This window comes from Mustela putorius, unplaced genomic scaffold, assembly GCF_011764305.1.
Source record: "Mustela putorius furo isolate JIRA1106 unplaced genomic scaffold, ASM1176430v1.1 tig00000743_pilon_pilon_pilon, whole genome shotgun sequence".
NCBI lineage: Eukaryota > Metazoa > Chordata > Mammalia > Carnivora > Mustelidae > Mustela > Mustela putorius.
In genome coordinates this window covers 7,052,782-7,071,484 of record NW_025421464.1, presented here as the reverse complement: position 1 = coordinate 7,071,484, position 18,703 = coordinate 7,052,782, and the positions used below count along the sequence as shown (strand labels likewise).

The following is an 18,703-nucleotide window of genomic DNA, read 5'->3' as shown; positions in this document are numbered from 1 at the left end:
CTCTCTCTGGAGGCCCAGCAGTGTGAACAAAAGTGCTGAAATCAAAGAACTTCCAAGTCTGAATCTGTCAGAGACTCTGGTACTGGGGAAAAAGTCATTTAACCTCTCTCCATCGGTTCCCACTTCTGTACAATGAGGATAAAACTATGGAGGTACCTCTCCGGGGCACTGTGTGGATTGGCTAATTAAAGCTAATTAAGCCCCTGGAAAGAACTAGAAAATACTATGTAAGTGCCGAGTATTTATGGGCCACTAACAGTCACAAAACTCCTAAGGGACAAGATTCTGTGCAGACGGCGCGATCCCTATTGGTGGATCCTAATTACTGGCTGCTTAGAGGAAAGCAGCGGGTGTTCTATAACAAGGCAGGGAAAAGAAACATCACACAATGTCGTTCAACAACACCATCTTTATTCAAAAATATATATCTATGAGACATTTCAGAATATACTGCTGCCGCCAATGACAGCCTATACTTCTAAATAAAGTCCTAAATTAATATACAAATTTAAGCTTTAAAAATATTCTTTAAGAAAAAAAAACAAAACAAAGAAGAATGAAGACTTTCTGAGGAATATGACCTAAAGGAAAGGTCCTTTGAGGCCTATGGATGCCCTAAAGAAAGAAAAAACACAAAACAAAACCACCCACCCCACCCCACCAGATCACCTCATACATACAAGGAGAAGAAAGGTTCATTTAAATTAAAAGAAGTAATAAGCACAGTTGGGGAGGATAAGGGGAGAATTAAGATTTAAAAAACAAAAGTATTTCATTAAAAAACAAAACAAAGCCCCAAACTAACTTCCTCATAGGAAGTCCACTAGTAACAGGTGTTAGGAGGCCAACACATTCATTTACATAATTGCTACAGTTTCATTTTTTGCTCTTGCTGTATTCATTATGCACCAATTGCTGGTCAAACTCAATCAGATAAAACATAGCAGTGGGTGAAATCCATCACGTTACGACACTTTCATCTAGCTGATCAGAGCAAATATCTACTATACCCTTTTGATTCATGGCTAGTAAAATTTCGCTTCCTCGGCGAAAGCCAGAGAATGTCCGAGATGGGTCCGTTCCAAAGCAAGCTCACACGCGGGACTAAAGAGCGCACCAGATGGGGAGTGGGGTGCATGTGCACACACAGCGAAGACTAGACTTGATCTTGCGATTTTAGTAAGGTCACCTACTGCCCTATGGCCTCTGGGAAGAAAAACTTTATAGTTACAGAGACTCATTAATTTAATAATGACAGGACAACAGGCAGTGTCAATAAGCAAACAACACACGGTCCATATTCAAATCCAAAACACAGCTCAAATGCTACTATGTTCTACACAGAGTTAAACTGAACACCTGCTACGTCGTTCTCACTTCATGGCAGGCGGGAGAGCTTCTTAAAGGAAAGCCTGCCACATGTTTAAAACACAGGCTATGTTTCAACATGTTTAACATGTAAAACCACAAGTAATTGGCTTTTTGGTAATCCTGAAAATAGCAACTCAAAATAATGGAGATTCTGCGGCCCCCACCACTGAATTCCTTCTTACAGCTTCTGGATTTCAGCCTCTGGGCTCTACTCCTATTATACTACTGGGGCAAATTGTTTTCTGCCCTTTCCAATGTCAAAAATAAGCCTGCCAAATCAGAATGATTTACAGCTAGCAGGCCTAACCTTCACTAAAAGCAAGGTAAAAATCCTCTCTGACTACGATATATAGTCATAATGTCAGCTGGCATGATAATGGAATTAAAACCCCAAATTAAAAATCCCTGACTTGCCCCCTTCCTCTGCCGGAGATGAGCTATCCCGTGACAGCCCATCAGAGGATCCCTCCCTCTTCCGGGCACAGGGGCGTGCGGTGGCCAGGGGCGCGCGCGCACACACACAAACAGGCACAGTGTCATATTCGCAAGGGACATACTCAAGTTTACTCACCATACTGCAGACACGCGCGCAGCGAAGTAAATGTTAGTGTGAGCCCTGCTCCCCGAAAGACATGGGTTGAAAAAGCAACAACACCTGTGCAGAGCCCAGACTCTTAGTAAGTCTTAAGCTTTTGGGGCCCACCAGTGCCATTTCTAATAATTGCCTTCACAACCAATCAGGGACAAAAGATCAGGTTTTTAGGAGCGTTTTCTCTGACAGTGGGTGGCTTGGAAGGTTGTTTGTAGGAACCTGGAGCAAATAACTTACTTTTAACTCATGCTTGTGATCCCTGTTACTCTTGTTTCTGAACTGTGGCTGTGTTCCAGATCAGCTTTAACTCTTACCGCTAGATGCCCTAGTCTGCTCACAAAACAAGCGCACCTCACTTCTGACTACCCATCACTAAAAGGAAGGGAAAGGAAGGATGAGATTTGGCAAACTCTTTATGGCAAAGCTGCTTGACGGTTGTGCCTCCAACCTTTGGGGTAGATGGTAGCCAGGAAAAGTCCATGAGTCCAGCACGAGTCCTTCAGTGGAGGCCCGGACTGAACTTGAACAAGCCCAGCTCAGAAAAGAGAAGTTGCTTTCATGACACAATGCTGTCATGAGCGACAAGATTCTTCTGAACGCTTCCAGAAGGACACATGATTTTCGTAACTTCTTGAGTGTAAAGAGAGAGCTAAGAATGGAAACCCAACAGGGGCATGAAAACATGAAGTGGGAGAGCTTGTACTCCTTGCCCATACGAATCTAAACTGGACTCCACTCGCCACTGTTCTGAATTGTGCTCGAGAGAGGACGGAGAGGAGGATCAGAGTCTGTGGTTCTTGAGGCTGCGGGAGCGGGATGGAGGGACAGAACCAGGGGCCACAAGGTTATTTCCAGCCATGACTTGCCCTCTTCTTTCTGCTGGTCGAGATGGGATCTGGGGCATGACACCTGTCCTAGTCAGTTGAAAACAGGTCACCAGCAGAGGGCAGCGGGGCCAAGCCTCCCGTGACGTTGGGCAGCAATGAGAGGTCTGGCAAACTCTGAATATGGGACTTCAGTTCCTTGCGGACCTGGGTGACCCGAGCAAGCTTCTGTTTATATTCCTAAGGAGGCAAAGAGAAGCAATGCGGTTAAGTCCGTGTGTGCTGATGGCCCGGCTTAGGGAGCCAATAGAGATACTCTCAGCTTCTTGCTCTACGTTCCTCCCAGCAGACCACCCCTCCCCGCTTCAGCCAAACTACAGTGTTTGGGTTCTAAAAAGGAAAAAAACTCGACATAAAAAAGGAAAGCAGAGTTCAATAACGGCAACAGTGAATTAAATGATATTTGGAAGGAAAAACAGTGACACTTTGTATTTGCATTCTCTTAATTGGTTCTTATCAATTTCAAAACACCTTATAAAATAAAATACAGATTCTCAGGCTTTCCAATGATCTCGAGGGTTCCACCTAGACATCCCTAGAAAACTCGATATAAAGCAATACTTAGCGTTAAACTGAGAGAGTAATCCAGTATCAGCGAGCACCACAGAAGCTCGAATCCCCACTGCCACTGCCTGCGTCCAGGACTTCGTCATTCCACGCCTGAGCAACTGCAGCGAGGCCCAGAGGAGGCCTTCTGCGAGGCTCCCCCAAACATGCCAGGCTTATCTTCTGGAAGGCCAGCTTTCATCAAGCTACTTCCGTAAGAAAGAGAAGTGGGGCACCATACTCTCTCTGTGACTGCTCAGAGCTCCAGATCTGCTAAGAATAGCTCCCGCCTGCATGTATTTCCTGTAGCTTCCCAATCCCCTGTGCACAGGCCGCTGCCTGCGTGCGCCATTGGTTTGGGGTTCCCCTCAAGCCTGTAGGGGGATCTTTCTTCTCCTGGTCTCAGGGAAGTTCTGCCTCCCTGTCTCCCCAGGAAAAGCTTTCCTCCTCATCCAGAAGACCGGTTCTGGAGCTCTCCCGCGCGCAGCGGTGCGTCTGAGCCCCGAACAGGCTGCTCTGAGGTGCTCTCTTCACACAGGTTAGACTCCTCGGCTCCTCTAAAACAGGACTTCCCTGATGACAGGAACCTGGTGCACTATTTTCTTTCCTCCCAGCGAAAGGCACCCTTGGTAAATCTGGCTGCAGTAACAACTCTGAGCCTTGTGAGGTGTTTATGGCCCCTCTTGGGGCTGGTTTTTTCCCTTAAAAACAGCTGTGTCACCCTCCTCAGTCTTTCCACAGAGACAGAAAGGTCCTGAGAATGGATCCCTGTGGACTAAAGCCTCTCCTGCAGGCATGTAACAAAAGCCCACAGAACAGGCTATGAGGCAAAGACTGGGTTAGTTTTGGCTCTGGCTGTAACTTGCTCTGTGATTGTAGGTGTGGCCTTCCGCTTCCTTTGTCCTCACCTTCCTTATCTGAAAGTGAAGGAACTGGCCCACTCACAAGATTGTTCTTCAAGTTCTAGATTCCTTTGTACCAGATATGTTCTACACACTTACAGAGGCAGAGAGTTTGAGGGCATATGCTTAAGCACTCCCGGGAAGAGTGATAAGACAGGAAACAGGTTAAATGAAGAGGTCAATCTGTAGACAAAGTCCAGGCGAGGACAGGGAGAAGAGATATGGAAGCACAGGCAGGGAGGCTCTGTGGCTACATTAGTGCCAGCAGTCAAGGCTTCCACCTAAAATGAGAGCTGCTCACACAGCCATGGGATGAAGAGACAGGGGCAGAAAGTGAGCTCTCCTGGCATCCCATTTCTTTCCTTTGTAGACCTAACGCAACTAAAATAATGGCTGACATAAATTATGATGATACCCCCATCAAATTAGTGAGCTTCAGGAGGCTAAGACCAAACCCAACTGCTTTACCCATCATCCACCATGACCAGCAGTACCCTGGAAACAGTAGGTGTCCAATAGTTGCCCAATAAATTAACAATACATGAAACATAACATTCCAAGCACGTCACATTAAGTAATCAGCTTTCATTCTTGAAACTGGTAACCACTTTCAGGTCTGAGGATCTAAAATGTCAAGATTTCCTTGTTCTTTCCTCTGCAAACATTTTTTTCCTTTGGTTTTTTATACTTCAAGGGAAATTAACAGAGAAGACTAATTCTCTATTACTGAACATGGATTTACTTAATAAACTTCTCCTGATTCTATGTACAAAAAAGGAAAAATAGTTACTAAATAGTTATCCCTTGCTCTCTACCCAAATCCTCTGACCAAATGTGAGAGACAAAAACCACCCTGACTTGGAGCCATCACTCCTGGCAGCTACACAGGACTTCAAGTGAAGGCATTCCTTAAGAACAGTCTGAAGATCATGAACGGACCGGGGATCAGAATCCAAGGCTCTGGACTCTGGAGTTACGCTCACACTAACTTAGCAAGTCCATCTGAGTTTAAAAGGGAAGGCAGGTGATCTCATTAGATACCACCTTAAGTTCAAATAATCTTCTCCTAGGCAATCTTTTAAAAACAAACAAACAAACAAACAAACACCATTTGTTCCTGTCTGGAGGTCGGGAGGTTGGGAAGAGGGAGGCTGCAATTATATCCTAAATATCATCAAAGAAACTTCATTTTAATTTTAAAGGAAACATGTTCCCCATCAAAGTCACCTCTCTGGGCCAGTCTAAACGCTGATAAATCCCGTACACACCTCCTCATGCCACTGGGCTACTCTTTCCACAGGGATTTCTACTTTCAGAGCAGGTGCATGAACCTAGGAGGAGGACATCACTACAGAAAGGACGAAAGTAGGACTGTCAATGAAAAAGATTAAAAAGCAGGGAGTTTACATTAGCAGACAAGACAATGAAATACTAATCAGGTGTAAATCTAACAAAATATGTCCAAGACCCATATGAGGAAAACTACAAGACTCTGATACAAACAAGAACTAAATAAATGGGAGATATTCCATGTTCATGAATAGGAAGCCTCAATATTATAAAGACGTCAGTTCTTCCCAACTTGATCTACAGATTCAGTGTAGTCACAGTCAAAAGCACAGCAAGCCATTTTGTGAATACAGACAAAGTGCTTCTGAAATTTACATGGAGAGGCAAAAGACTCAAAATTGTCAACACAATATTGAAAGAGAAGAACAAAGTCTGACAACATTCCACTCCAAGACTTACTATGACGCTACAGTAATCAAGACAATGTGATACTGCCCAGAGAACAAATAGATCAATGCAACAGAACACAGAGTCCAGAAATGCACCCACATCAATACAGTCAACTGATCTCTGCCAAAGGAGACAAAGGCAATACAGCAGAGTGTTTTCAACAAAAAAGTTGGAACAACTGGACACTCACATGCAAAACACCAAATCTAGACACAAATCTTATACCTTTACAAAAATTAACTCAAAATGAATCACTGGCCTAAATGGAAAACACAAAACTATAAAACTCCTAGAGAACAGGAGAAGTCAATCTAGATGATCTTTGGTCTGGTGATGACTTTTAAGATACAACACCAAAGGCCTGACCCATGAAGGAACACACCAAAGCTAGACGGTACTAAAATTTTCTGCTTTGCAAAAGACACTGTCAACAGAATAAAAATGACAAGACACAAACCAGGAGAGAATGTTTTTATAAAAGACAACATGTGTTATCAGAGGAATGCAAATTAAAACCAGATACCACCACACATCTATTAGGATGACCAAAACCCGAACACTGATGCCACCAAATGCCAACAAGAAGTGGTGCAAGAGGGACTCTCATACATTCTGGTGGGGATACGAAATGGTACAACTATTCTGGAAGACAGTCTGGTGGTTTCTTACAAAACTAAACCTACTCTTACCATACAATCCAGCAATCATGCTCATTGGTGTTTAACTCCAAAGGAGTTAAAAACCTGCACCACACAAAAACCACCACTTAAATGTTTGTAGCGACATTTTCCATAATTGCCAAAACTAAGAAGCACCCGAAGCTCTTTAGTAGGTGAACCGATTAATAAACTCCAGTACATCCAAACAATTTTGTGGCATTAAAAAGGAGGGCTTTATCAAGTCATGAAAAGACATGGATAAATGTTAAATGCATATTCCTAAGTGAAAGAGGCTAATCTGAGAAGGCCACATACTGTATGAGCCCAACTATATGTCATTCTGCAGAAGGCAAAACTATGGAGATAGGGGTTGTGGGGATGCACAGGCCAAGCACACAGAATTTTTAGGGTAGTGAAAATACTATAATGATGGACACATACTGTCATACATTTGTCCAAACCCACAGAACATATGACACCAAGAGTGAGCCCTACAGTATGGACACTGGGTGATTAGGACGTATCAGCAGAGGTTCATCAATGGCAGCAAATGCACCACACTGGTGGGGGGCTGGGGAGATGGGGGGGGAGTATATGGGAAATCTCTGTACCTTCCTCTTATTTTGCTGTGAACCTAAAACTGCCCTAAAATATAAGCCAAGAGGTCTAAATGCATCAGCAAGGGTAATTCTGAACATCCAAATACAGGTGAAGATCGCCTTGAAAACTGTTAAAACATGCAGCTGGCTTAGCTGAGATAGCTGAATGACCTAGTTTAATGCTTTGAGGAGAAACAAGTAGGTAAGAATTCATGGCAAACTCTGACTAGGTCAAACTGAATAATGATAGTAATTTTAAAGTCCCCTAAATAGATCAGGTAGTAACAGACTCTGATCTCCAACCCGTCTTTTTTTTTTTTTTTTAAATATATTAATTTAATATATTAATATTTTTTTCCCAAAGTCATCTATAAACGTCACCACAGACAAACAAGAAAAATCAAGATTGAATCCAAACAAAACTATCCCCCAACACAATTCCAGCTCTCACTCGCCTTCCACCTTTCCTGCTCCCAGACCCTCACTGGTCAGGCAGTGGCACTTCCTTCCCCACAAGCTGCCTTCCCAGTTTTTCTCTTTGGTTCAGGACAGGCAGGGGAGAGAGATCATGAGAACCTAAGAATCTTTCTTCTCAACCTACCAGTCTGTCTTCTAACAAAAGTTTGGTCCACAAGCTCTGCTGGTACAAGGTTATAAACTGTGCCCTCAGCAGAAATCCAGCTTCTTTTCATGGTATCACTAAAATCAACGTGATGAGACCTGTTCAAAGTCTTCTGACTCATTTAAGTACACTATATCCCACAACCTCTTTAGTACATCGAGTACCACTCAGCCAGAGAAATGATGTGGCAAGGCGGTCACATGCTCCTTGTTTAAAATACCTGACACTTGTGTGCAATAGAGGACTAAGCCTTTACTCTAACAGTCAACGCTACCCCGCCTGGGAGAGGAATGCGCAAGATCGGGACCTGCACGATTTCTATCAGTAGGATGGCGGGGCTGCCCGGCCTTCTCCCTCTCTCTTTCTTCCTCTCCATCACAATTCACCATGGCTCCTCTTTGTACTCTTGTCTTCAGATACTTGCCGTTCCCCCACTACCTATCTTCAGCAAGAGGAGAGAAGGCAAATCCAAGTGGTCCTGTGGCTAGTCTTTTCCTGCTCGTGCATAATCTATACGAGGCTGATGGCAGAGACGAGGGGCCGGGCTACCACTCGGCTGCACGCACCTACCGCAGCAAACCCTACCTCTCCCACGAGAGACTGCAGGGAGCCGTGAAACAGGCGATAGTTCTATCAGACTTGCTGCTGCTACCTTCTGTGTCAGGATCCTTGAGAAGGGGAGAGGGAAATGGGCACCTGTGATAAACTGCCTGGGTTTATGTGACTGCCAAGAAATGTTTAAAACGCAGAGGGTGAGGCCCAGTGTGCAGTTCTGAGATAATGCCTAGGATTTATGGTCCTGGCAAAGCTCTGGAATCCTGCCCCACAGACTCTCTGAACTTGCAGCAGAAAACGCGTCCAACACCCCCTGCTTCCTGTGGATCCAGCTGACACTGTGCGAACACAGACCATCATGGAGCACTGAGACAACCGGCTGAAGGGAGCAAGCCCTCCACATTCTTTGCCTTTTTTGGTTAAGAGCAGCAGGCCAGACCTGACATGCTGCAGATGAGCTCTGAGATAAGAGGGTTAGAAATGACAGGGACTGACACTGTGGTGACCTTTCTACAGGAATTTCATTTTCAAAACAAAATTATAAGCTTCTCCTCTAACCAACTCCTATAAGAAATACTGATCAAAATGTAAACATTGTCAGATCTATTTTTTTTTCTGGCCAGGAAGTATTTATGTAAGAAAAATTAAGTTAGAAAGAACATCACAGGCAAGGGCTTGATTTGATGAGACAAGATTTCCAGTATCAAGACCAATGTTTTCCTTTATCTGGCCCGGTTGAGCTATAGGACATATGGTATATAAAAACCACCCACTGCTCAGCTACTCCCAATTAAGAGTCATAAAGGGTTATTATGCACGAAGAAGTTTATGAAGGGCCCTGTTTTAAAGGTGACCCACCATACCGAATTTAAGTCAAAGAACTGCTTCATCACATGAAGACTGAGAGCCATGCAGAAAGGGGAAGCTGCCCCTCACCCTAAAATGATTTCACACCCTGAAGTCAGACCTCTTCATCCAGCCAGGAGGCTTATTACTTCTCGCCAATAAAGCTCAGAGGAGCTACACTTAGAAATCACAGCCTCTGCTTAAACTACAACACTTCTCTTTCTTTCCGTCGTTTTTTTAGGGAAAACACAGACATCTTCAGACTGAAATGAGAATGCCGCTCTTAACCTCTCTTCAAGAATCTACGCAGGAGGGCGCCTGGGTGGCTCAGTGGGTTAAGCCGCTGCCTTCGGCTCAGGTCATGATCTCGGGGTCCTGGGATCGAGTCCCGCATCGGGCTCTCTGCTCAGCAGGGAGCCTGCTTCCTCCCCTCTCTCTCTCTCTGCCTGCCTCTCTGCCTACTTGTGATCTCTCTCTGTCAAATAAATAAATAAAATATTAAAAAAAAAAAAAAAAAAAAAAAAAAAAAAAAAGAATCTACGCAGGAAGAAAAAGCCGTAAGTGATGGGCACCTCTCCCCCAGCCAGCTCCCCGCTCCCACATGACTCAGTGGCAGCTGCAACATTTCAAAATGATACATTCTAGGGTGTCGCAGCAGGGTTGGAGCTGCTGAGTAAGATGCTGGGGAAGACAGAAGAAAAGGAGGAAGTTGTGGCTCCAGCTCCAGTGCTCACGGCCTCTCGTCTCCATTACTAAACCCATAAAAAAGGTAAACACAAAGTATTTCCCAGAAGGGAAAATGACAAAATGGCTACAATTAGAGGAATGTTCTCTGAGCGATCCAACCATCCATTGGAGAAGTCAAATGGGAAGGGGCTTCACAAACTTGGAACTATACCACAATGTGTCTTCAGGGTATTTCTTTCTCCCCAGCAGACCCTCTACACAAAAGGTTCAAGGGAGCTTCTACTGCTACAGCAAAATCTCCCCCTTTTTTTTTTCTTTAAAGATTTTACTTATTTATTTGAGAGAGAGAGAGAGAGAGCATGAGAAAGGGGAGGGTCAAAGGGAGAAGCAGACTCCTGCCAAGCAAGGGGCCTGATGCAGGACTCCATCCTGGGACTCCAGGCTTATGACCTGAGCCAAAGGCAGTCGCTTAACCAAGCCACCCATGTGCCCCAGAAACTCCCTTCTGACAGGGATTTGCAGAAGCAAGAGAAGAAGAATAAAAAGACAGTGTCTATATATAATGAAAATTAATAAAAATGAAACAAAAAAAGTGAATTTTAGGACTGGGCAAATTTCCCAACTTTAATGTAATCATAAAGCTAAATATTTACGGTTTAACGGATGTCCATAAAATGCTTTAAAAAGGATTTATTTTGGGGCATCTGGGTGGCTCAGTCAGTTTAGTGTCCGACTCTTTTTTTTTTTTTTTAAGATTTTTATTTATTTATTTGATAGAGAGAGATCACAAGTAGGCAGAGAGGCAGGCAGAGAGAGAGGGGGAAGCAGGCTCCCCGCTGAGTGGAGAGCCCGAAGTGGGGCTCAATCCCAGGACCCTGAGATCATGACCTGAGCTGAAGACAGAGGCTTAAACCACTGAGCCACCCAGGCGCCCCTAGTGTCCGACTCTTAATCTCGGCTCAGGTCTTGATCTCAGTCATGAGTCTGAGCCCCGCAAGGGAAAGATTTAAGAATGCACCTGGGTCCTCCAAAGAGAGAGAGAGATTTATTTTAAAAATGTACCTGGGTCCTCCAAAAATGCTTACATGCATACCACGGGTCCCTCATTACGTAAAACCAGGTAAAACCATGATACTAGTACAAGAAGAACTATTTACTATTTATAGTTAAGTATTTTTCTTTGGGGCGCCTTGGTGGCTCAGCTAGTTAAGCGTCCGGCTTTTGATTTCAGCTCAGGTCATGATCTCAGGGTTGTGCGACTGAGCCCCACATCTGGCTCCAAATGGAACGTGGAGCCTGCTTAGGATTCTTTCTCTCCCTCTCCCTCGGCCCCTCCCCTCCCCTCCATTCGTGCTCTCTTTCAAAAAAGTAAATGAGTTTTGGGTTTTTTTTTAAGTCAAATGTCAAAAAATCTAAGTTTTATGCAAATAACAAAGCCCCCACAAGCTGGCCTCCTTAACAACCATTTTTATGGAAAACCAGGTTACCGATGTTGTGCAAACATCAGATATGCAGGCCTTCCAATCGTTTCTCCTTCTGAGCCAATTGCTGACAGAATCAAGTCTTCCTGGAGGGCAGCTAAGAAGCAAAGGGTAGAAAGGCAAAGGACAGTTCCCACATGGAATAATTTTAGGCAATATTTATTATAATTTTAAGTGCTAGTGGGTCTGCCTGGGGCAAGGCAGCGTGTAGACTACTGCACTGCAACTGGATATAGTTTTCTCTACAAGGAATGAAAAGAGCAATTTCTTTCCATAAGCAAAAAAAAAAGAAAGAAAGAAAGAAAGAAAAACAGGAGGGAAATAACGTTTCCTGGCTCCTCCAAAAGACTAAGGGTATATCGCCTCTCTCCCACCAGGAGGTTGCTGTGATGGAAAATATGGAATCAGAAAATCCAAGTTCAAATCCTATTCTACCACTTGCCTGTGGTGCACCACAGAACACCTTGCTGAACGAGGCATCCTTACATTTAGGATGGGAACGGACACCCTGCCTGCACCAGAGGTGATGCCAGATCTGAATGAGACCAGGTACACGCTAAACTGTTCAGTGTGAACCACCACCACTCCCACGTTTTTGTGTTATAAGCAGTCCTTAGTCTTCCTGACATACATATTCAGAAAAGCCATGCAGAACGGAAGAAAAAGAAAAGTGCCAATGGGATACAAAGATCCATCCTCTTACAAGCCATCTGAGTATGTCCTGAAAATTTGACACCTTTACTAGAAGTTGGTTTGAGCCAATGAAAGAGCCTCTGGGGGCACCTGGGTAGCTCAGTCTGTTCAGCGTCTGACTTCGGCTCAGGCCATCGTCTTGCGGAGCCCCACACTGGGCTGCTCTGTGCTCAGCAGGACCCTCTCTTCCTCACCGTGCTCTAATAAAATCTTAAAATAAAAAATAAATAAATAAATAAAGCCTTCAACCTCCAAGCCCATGGGTAGAAAAGTAACATACTTTTCTGTCTGGGTAATACTGAAGTCCAGTCCCATCACTCTAAAGGCCGAGAGAGAGGAAGAAATATGTCTAAGCAATAAAATCTAGATCTCACAGGAGCATCATCAATGTGAAAGGAATCCCCCTAGCAAAGACACAGCGTCTGACCTAGCCTAGAGATGAACTCAGTCGCAACCGTACCTGCCACCTGAGATGAAGACACTGTGTCGAGCATGAGAGGGATGGGGATGACACAGTGACAATCCAGACAGGATTTTATGGTCTGGTCAGGGAAATAACGAAATCATCCATAAACAGAGTAACAAACCATGTGGTGCTCTGTAGGAAGAAGACAGGGAGAAAGGACAGTATTCACGGGAGGAGGGAGGGAGAAACCTGGTGTTACAGGGTAGGGTCTCGGGGAAATATCGATTGACATGGAATATAAATGATGAAACAGGAATCAACAAGGTAAAGAGCAGGAAGGAAAGCGGGCAGAGTGTTCTAAACAGGGGGAGCAGTACATATAAAGTCGGAGACCGGATAGGCCAGCACAGACAAAACGCAGTGGAATGTGTTAAGAGATCGAGCTGACGAGGTCAGCAGGGGCAAACCATGCGGGGGGGGGGGGGGGGGGGGGGGGGGAGGGGCATGGAGCATGCGGCAGGAACTGGCAAGGATTTGAGCTTCTATTCCCGGAGCCAGGGGCAGCCATTTCAATGTCTATACAGGGGAATGACCTGCTCAGGGCTGCCATGTGAAGAAGGAGTCACAGAACACAGAACAAACACAGGCGGGTCTGCCACGAGGCTACTACAGGTGAGCAAGGGAAGAGTGGTGGCAGTGGGGGCTAAGGCGGTGGGTGTGGAGACACACAGGAAGAGAAGGGGACAGATTCAAGAAAAACAGAAGTGAAAATCAAAGAGGCTGTCAGGCAGCGGTGCAGCACAGGGGCTGAGGGAAAGACTAGGACAAGAGGAGGCTGAACTGACCCATCTTGGAGGCCGGATGGACAGGGAGTGACACTGGATGAGCTCTGGTGTCCACTTTTGACAAATGGCCATGCCATTCTCCAAGAAAGGGAAAGAGAAGGAAAGGAAAGGTTAGAAGAAGAGGACAGTCTGTCTTGGTCATATGACATCTGAGATGTCTGTGGAAGTAAGATAGATGGGTCTGAAGCACAAGGCAGGGTCTGGGCTAAAGATCTAGATTTAAGCCATCGGCACGCAGGTGGGAGCTGAAGCCACTTTGTGTGTCACGCAAGGACAGAATGAGAAAAAGGCTAAAGGAATACCAACATATATAGGGCGGGGTTGGAGAAAAGCTTACTAACACACAAAAAAATAAAGACTGGAACAGAACCCAGAGAAGGAAAACACATAAAGGGTAATGAACAGTTCCAGAGCTCCAGAGAGGCCCCAAAAGAGCAAAGGAAACAAAAGACAGTGGGGGGTGGGGATAGGTATCTTGGCATCTGAGTCTGGACCCAGTGGTGGCAGACTCTGAAGATGGCCACTTGAGCAGAATGTAGATATGCATGCCAAGCTGCAGTGGGTTCAGAAGTAAAGGCAGCGAGGGAAAATCAGCTCGGTGGAAAGGGACAGTAAGAGTGTGCCCATGTGAACGTTGCTGTTCTGTTTAATATTAGAGAAGCAAAGCATGCTACCTGTGGAGAAGAGCACCTGTAGCCAGTCTACTGGAGAATTCTTTGCCAGAAAGGAAAATAAAGTGCCCCTGAAGGCTCCATGTGATAAGGAAAGGCAGGTTCCAACATTTTCAGGGTAGACAAGTGTTAGTAGAGCCCATCTGCCGCAGGTGAGGGTAACATCGCTGTTTTATAAATGACAAACCACCCCAAAGATTAAAGGCTTCGAGGACCACTGGCCTCAACAGAGAATGCCAGAGAAAGCCTGGAATGTTGACTACAGATCCTCATCACTGCTCTGTAACTGGGGTAAAGGATACCCACGGGAATAACTCCCAGCAAGTCTATGCAAGTCTATGCCTCACAGAACAGAAACATGATGAGCAAAATAAAAGGACCCAGAAAAGCACCAAATACATCATCCCAGACATTTTGAAGAAAAAGTGGACCGAGTCCATTAATCACATCCAAACCCCAAGAATGCTCAGAAGGCTGCTGGTAAATTTTTGTTGAGTGTAAAATTGCAAAGTTACCCTGCTTAAAGTTCTCCAAGTACTTAATGAATGGATTAAGCAAGAGAGTTGTCCACACTTTTTCCTGAAGGTATTTAAGGAATCTGAATAAGGGCAAAAACAAGGAGGCTTGCGAAGTCGTAATGACAGCTGGTATCTTCCCCTCTTCACAGGAAGCACGTCACACCTTTGGGAGCTCATGGGCTTCATTTGCAAAGGTTTCATTCTGCCTCCTGATTACAACCAAGAACACTTTTAGCTGTAATCGTAGGAAAAGACTTTCTAATCTTAATTCAAGCCCTGTATCTTATAGAGGATAAAAACAGAAGTCAGAAATGGAACTTCCAAGATTGCAAAGTATGACACAATCCAATTTTATTTTCTACAAAAATTGCCAATTGAAGTGGGTGAAGGCCTACCTTACAGTAGTAGGAACATTCCTAAAGACTAAAATAGATCTCTGCTCAAAATGATACGCATCCATTGAGTCAGACATTTAGACACTAGGGCTCAAATTTCTGTAATCTGAACCTGCTCTCAAAACGATGCTCCCTCAAGTCAGTGTTATAATAAGAAGTAGCTGCTATTTCTCACGGCTGTTTCATATGTAAACATAACTTAAAACCCAAAAGAGAGCCCCATTTGTCTAACTAAACTATTCAATGCTCATTTCTTCACGAAACAATGATTAATGCTTAACTTGGGGATGGATATCTGTACGTCCTATCTATCTAGCTCTACAGCTCTATGAAGTGCCAGGCTGCCACAGATGCTTTGGAAGAGCAAGAACTCCTAAGGTAGGAAAGCATATTAGTGGCAAAGACCTTGAAATATATAAACTTAAGCATACTTAAAAGACAAGCAGGCATCTACACATACACACATAATCCATTTTTTGAAACTTACAGGAAGCAAATACTCCCATACTGGAAGTTAGCCCAAAGTAAAAACAAAAACAAAAACAAAAACAAAAAACCAGAAAACCAAAAAACATACTCAATAAAAATAATCACTGATTATCTAACTATAGTGTTCAAGCAACCATTTAAAATGTTTACATGAGTTTCTGTTAATAAGTTTAAAAAAAAAAAAAGCATGACAGAAAATTGTCCATGTATTATGATCACTTTAATTTTAAAATTGTAGAAAAAGAGTGCCAGGAGGGCTCAGTTGGTTGAGCATCTGGCTCTTGGTCTTGGTTTGGGGGCTACTGGGTCATGGTCTCAGGGTTGTGGGATCAGGCCCCGTGTCAGGCTCTACACTTAGCTCGGAGTCTGCTTGGCCCTCTCCCTCTGCTCCTTTCTTGGCTCACTCTCTCTTCCTCTCAAATAAATAAATGCAATCTTTAAAAATATATATAAATATATATATATGGAAAAATAAAGGAAATATACCAAAATCAAAAGTTCTCTGGGTAGTGAGATTATAATTTTTTTATACTTATTTTCTAAGCTTCTCTGTGATGTGCTTGTAATAAGAAAAACAGAAATAAAGAACCAATAGTTGAATAAGAATGAATGTTCTAGCAGGCAAGCAGTGACTAGAGGCCCAGATGCTGTTTTGACTTAACATGTATATGTACTTTGTAAATACAAAGAAGTAGTGCTACACACACCAGCTGAAACTCAGCAGAGCTATTTTGGAAAACAGGAGGAATCGCCAAAAGTTGGGCTATAAGTATCGAAATGATGCTATGACTAAACGTATGGAATTCCAGCTGGGAGAGCTTTGAAATCATGTCACTTCTTTAATGTGAAGCCTCAAGTGTTGGTGAACCATGCCCTTAGGTCGCCAAGTAGAGTGAAGTGCATTAGAACGGTTATAATGAGGCATTCTCCACCCCACTTCACAAGATAACATTTAAAAAAAAATACACACATGAGCACCTACCCACTCCCCTACCCATGTGAGTGCGTGGGTGCATGCAACCTCACAGATAAAAGCTCCAGCTAAAAATCTAACCTGAGTGCAAGGGTTGGCAGCAACTGAAAAGAACGGAAGGACTTCGAGGACACAGCCTCTAAACTCCAAATTACTTGCAGAACCACAAAATTCAAGAAAAGTCCCCACTTGTTGGAAGGAAACTTTGTAGGGGGAGGCTCCCATCTCAAAGCAGGGGTGAAAAAGCAGGGGGCGAGCCACGAGCTGCTGTGTGGGGAAGGATGTGAGCGCGAACCCTCTGTGGGGGTCCCTGGAGCAGCGTAAGCAGACTGACCTTTTCAACAATGGCTGGAACAGCCCCTGCGACTCTAGGGAGGAAAAGAATCATCTGCTAAGGAAGGGCAGCGAGTGTAGAGGGCTGCGAGCAGGTGGGGCCAGGCTAGGCAGGGCTGTGGGAGGCAGTCTAGGCGGGGGCCTCTCGGCTCCCAGGGGAACACTGCAGGTGATGACTAGGGACAGGAGTCAGGAGATTAGGGTTTTGGTTCTCACTGACTTCCTTTGTGACCCTGAACTCCTCATAGACATTCTGAGCTTTGTTTTCTCATCTAAAATGAGGATTAGATCACCGGCTCCCATCTGCCCTTACTGGAACGGACAATGAGACACTGCCTTTGAATATCGTGAGAAAAAGAATTTACTCCAAAGTTGACAAAAAATGGATTTATCTCCACCTATTGCCTATCCCATTATTGAAATAAATGCTTTTAACCATATGTACCCTGCAGGGAGGGGGCCGATGCTGCCAAAAACAACAGATGGCCATCAGTTTGGTTTAGTACCTTCTCAGCTGCAGCCAAAGAATTTCTCAAGTTGTTATAACCAAACTGCAAACAGAAATACGAAGAGTCACAAGGCAATGTTAGATCCTGGGCCATTTCCCCCTTCCCAGCTGTGCTGTCTGAAGTAGAAGGCTCTACTCCCGAGTATTCGTTATGGCCAAGGGGGAGGTGCCAAGCTGGGGAGAAGCAGCAGCTCCAAGTTCAATGAGCCAATCACCCTCACGCCCCCACAGCATGTACAGTCAGTCACAGCCAGAAGGGTATGTAGAACCTTGGTGGCAGAGCTGGCTCTCTCAAACCTTAAAAAGGTCTTCTCAGAGGCCACTCGGAAATGCTTCATTCAACTATTTTAATCCCCCTACAGAAGATGGCATTCTTCTAAAACAAGGTTCTTGGGGATTATTGCAATGATTCAACTTTGGTTGCTCTTCTGTGTAGGATGCCTTCCAGTTGCTGACCTGATGGAATCAAATTTAAAATAAACAAAACAACAACAAAGGAAAACACAAACCTGGTGGAAAGTTACCAGATGTCTGTCTTGGATTCTATTCCTGGTCTGTGGCAAACTCCCTTCTCTGAGTCTGAATTTCTTCAGAAGTCAGATTCCACGATGTCTAAGGTTCCATCCAGCTCAACAGTTCTGTTAACGACTTATATCCAGGCCTCAATGTGCCACTTCATTTTGAGCAAAGAGTGAGGCTGTCTGTCATGGCTGTGCCTTGGTGGCTTTGCTGAGCACACATCCATCTGTATGCACGCTCCGTAAACATTGGGGTACACATACCTACTAAAAGGCGGCACACACTAATGCCCTCTCCTGTGGTCCCTGGTATTCATGGCACCTAAATGGAGCCTTTGTATTGGCAAATGCACCAGTTAGCGGGCCTCCCGCATTCTTTCTTAAATTCTGCAGCAGAAATTTTAAAAGATCTAAGTAAACAGAAAGAAATCTTGTGTTCATGGATTGGAAGTTAAAAATGTTAAAATGGCAATAGTTCCCAAAACAATCTAGAGATACAGTGTGATTCCTATGAAAGTTCCAATGACTTTTTTTTTCCCCCAGAAATGACAACCAAACACTAAAATGTGAATGAAAATAGTCGATATATTATGGTAGTAAAACAGCGAGTACCAGCTCCTTTTCGATTATTTCCTCCATTGTTTGTACAAACAGATCTCTGTTCCCTCCCTCTGTTCATTCCCCTTCTCCCCACATGCCCTGATCACTCAGACGAACACACCCACATCGTGCTTTTATCCAAACTGACAAGACAGGAAGTCCATCCGACCCATTCTGACATGGTTTATGAGCTTCTAACACACAACTGGAGTAACAGTTACCTCTGTCTACCAGAAACAAACTTTCCCTTTGCTCTAAGATCTGAAGTCT

General features: G+C 44.3%; 1 protein-coding gene across 1 annotated transcript in view; it reads right to left on the bottom strand.

The window, feature by feature from the left end:
* Positions 1-389: 389 nt before the first annotated feature.
* The window catches only part of RPRD1B (regulation of nuclear pre-mRNA domain containing 1B), a 50,887-nt gene continuing 32,573 nt past the window's right edge, over positions 390-18,703 (bottom strand). The window contains exon 7 of the mRNA XM_004746454.3: positions 390-3,027. Within this exon, the coding sequence (XP_004746511.1) occupies positions 2,878-3,027 (150 nt within the window). The 3' untranslated portion in view covers positions 390-2,877. The remainder of the gene's footprint in view (positions 3,028-18,703) is intronic.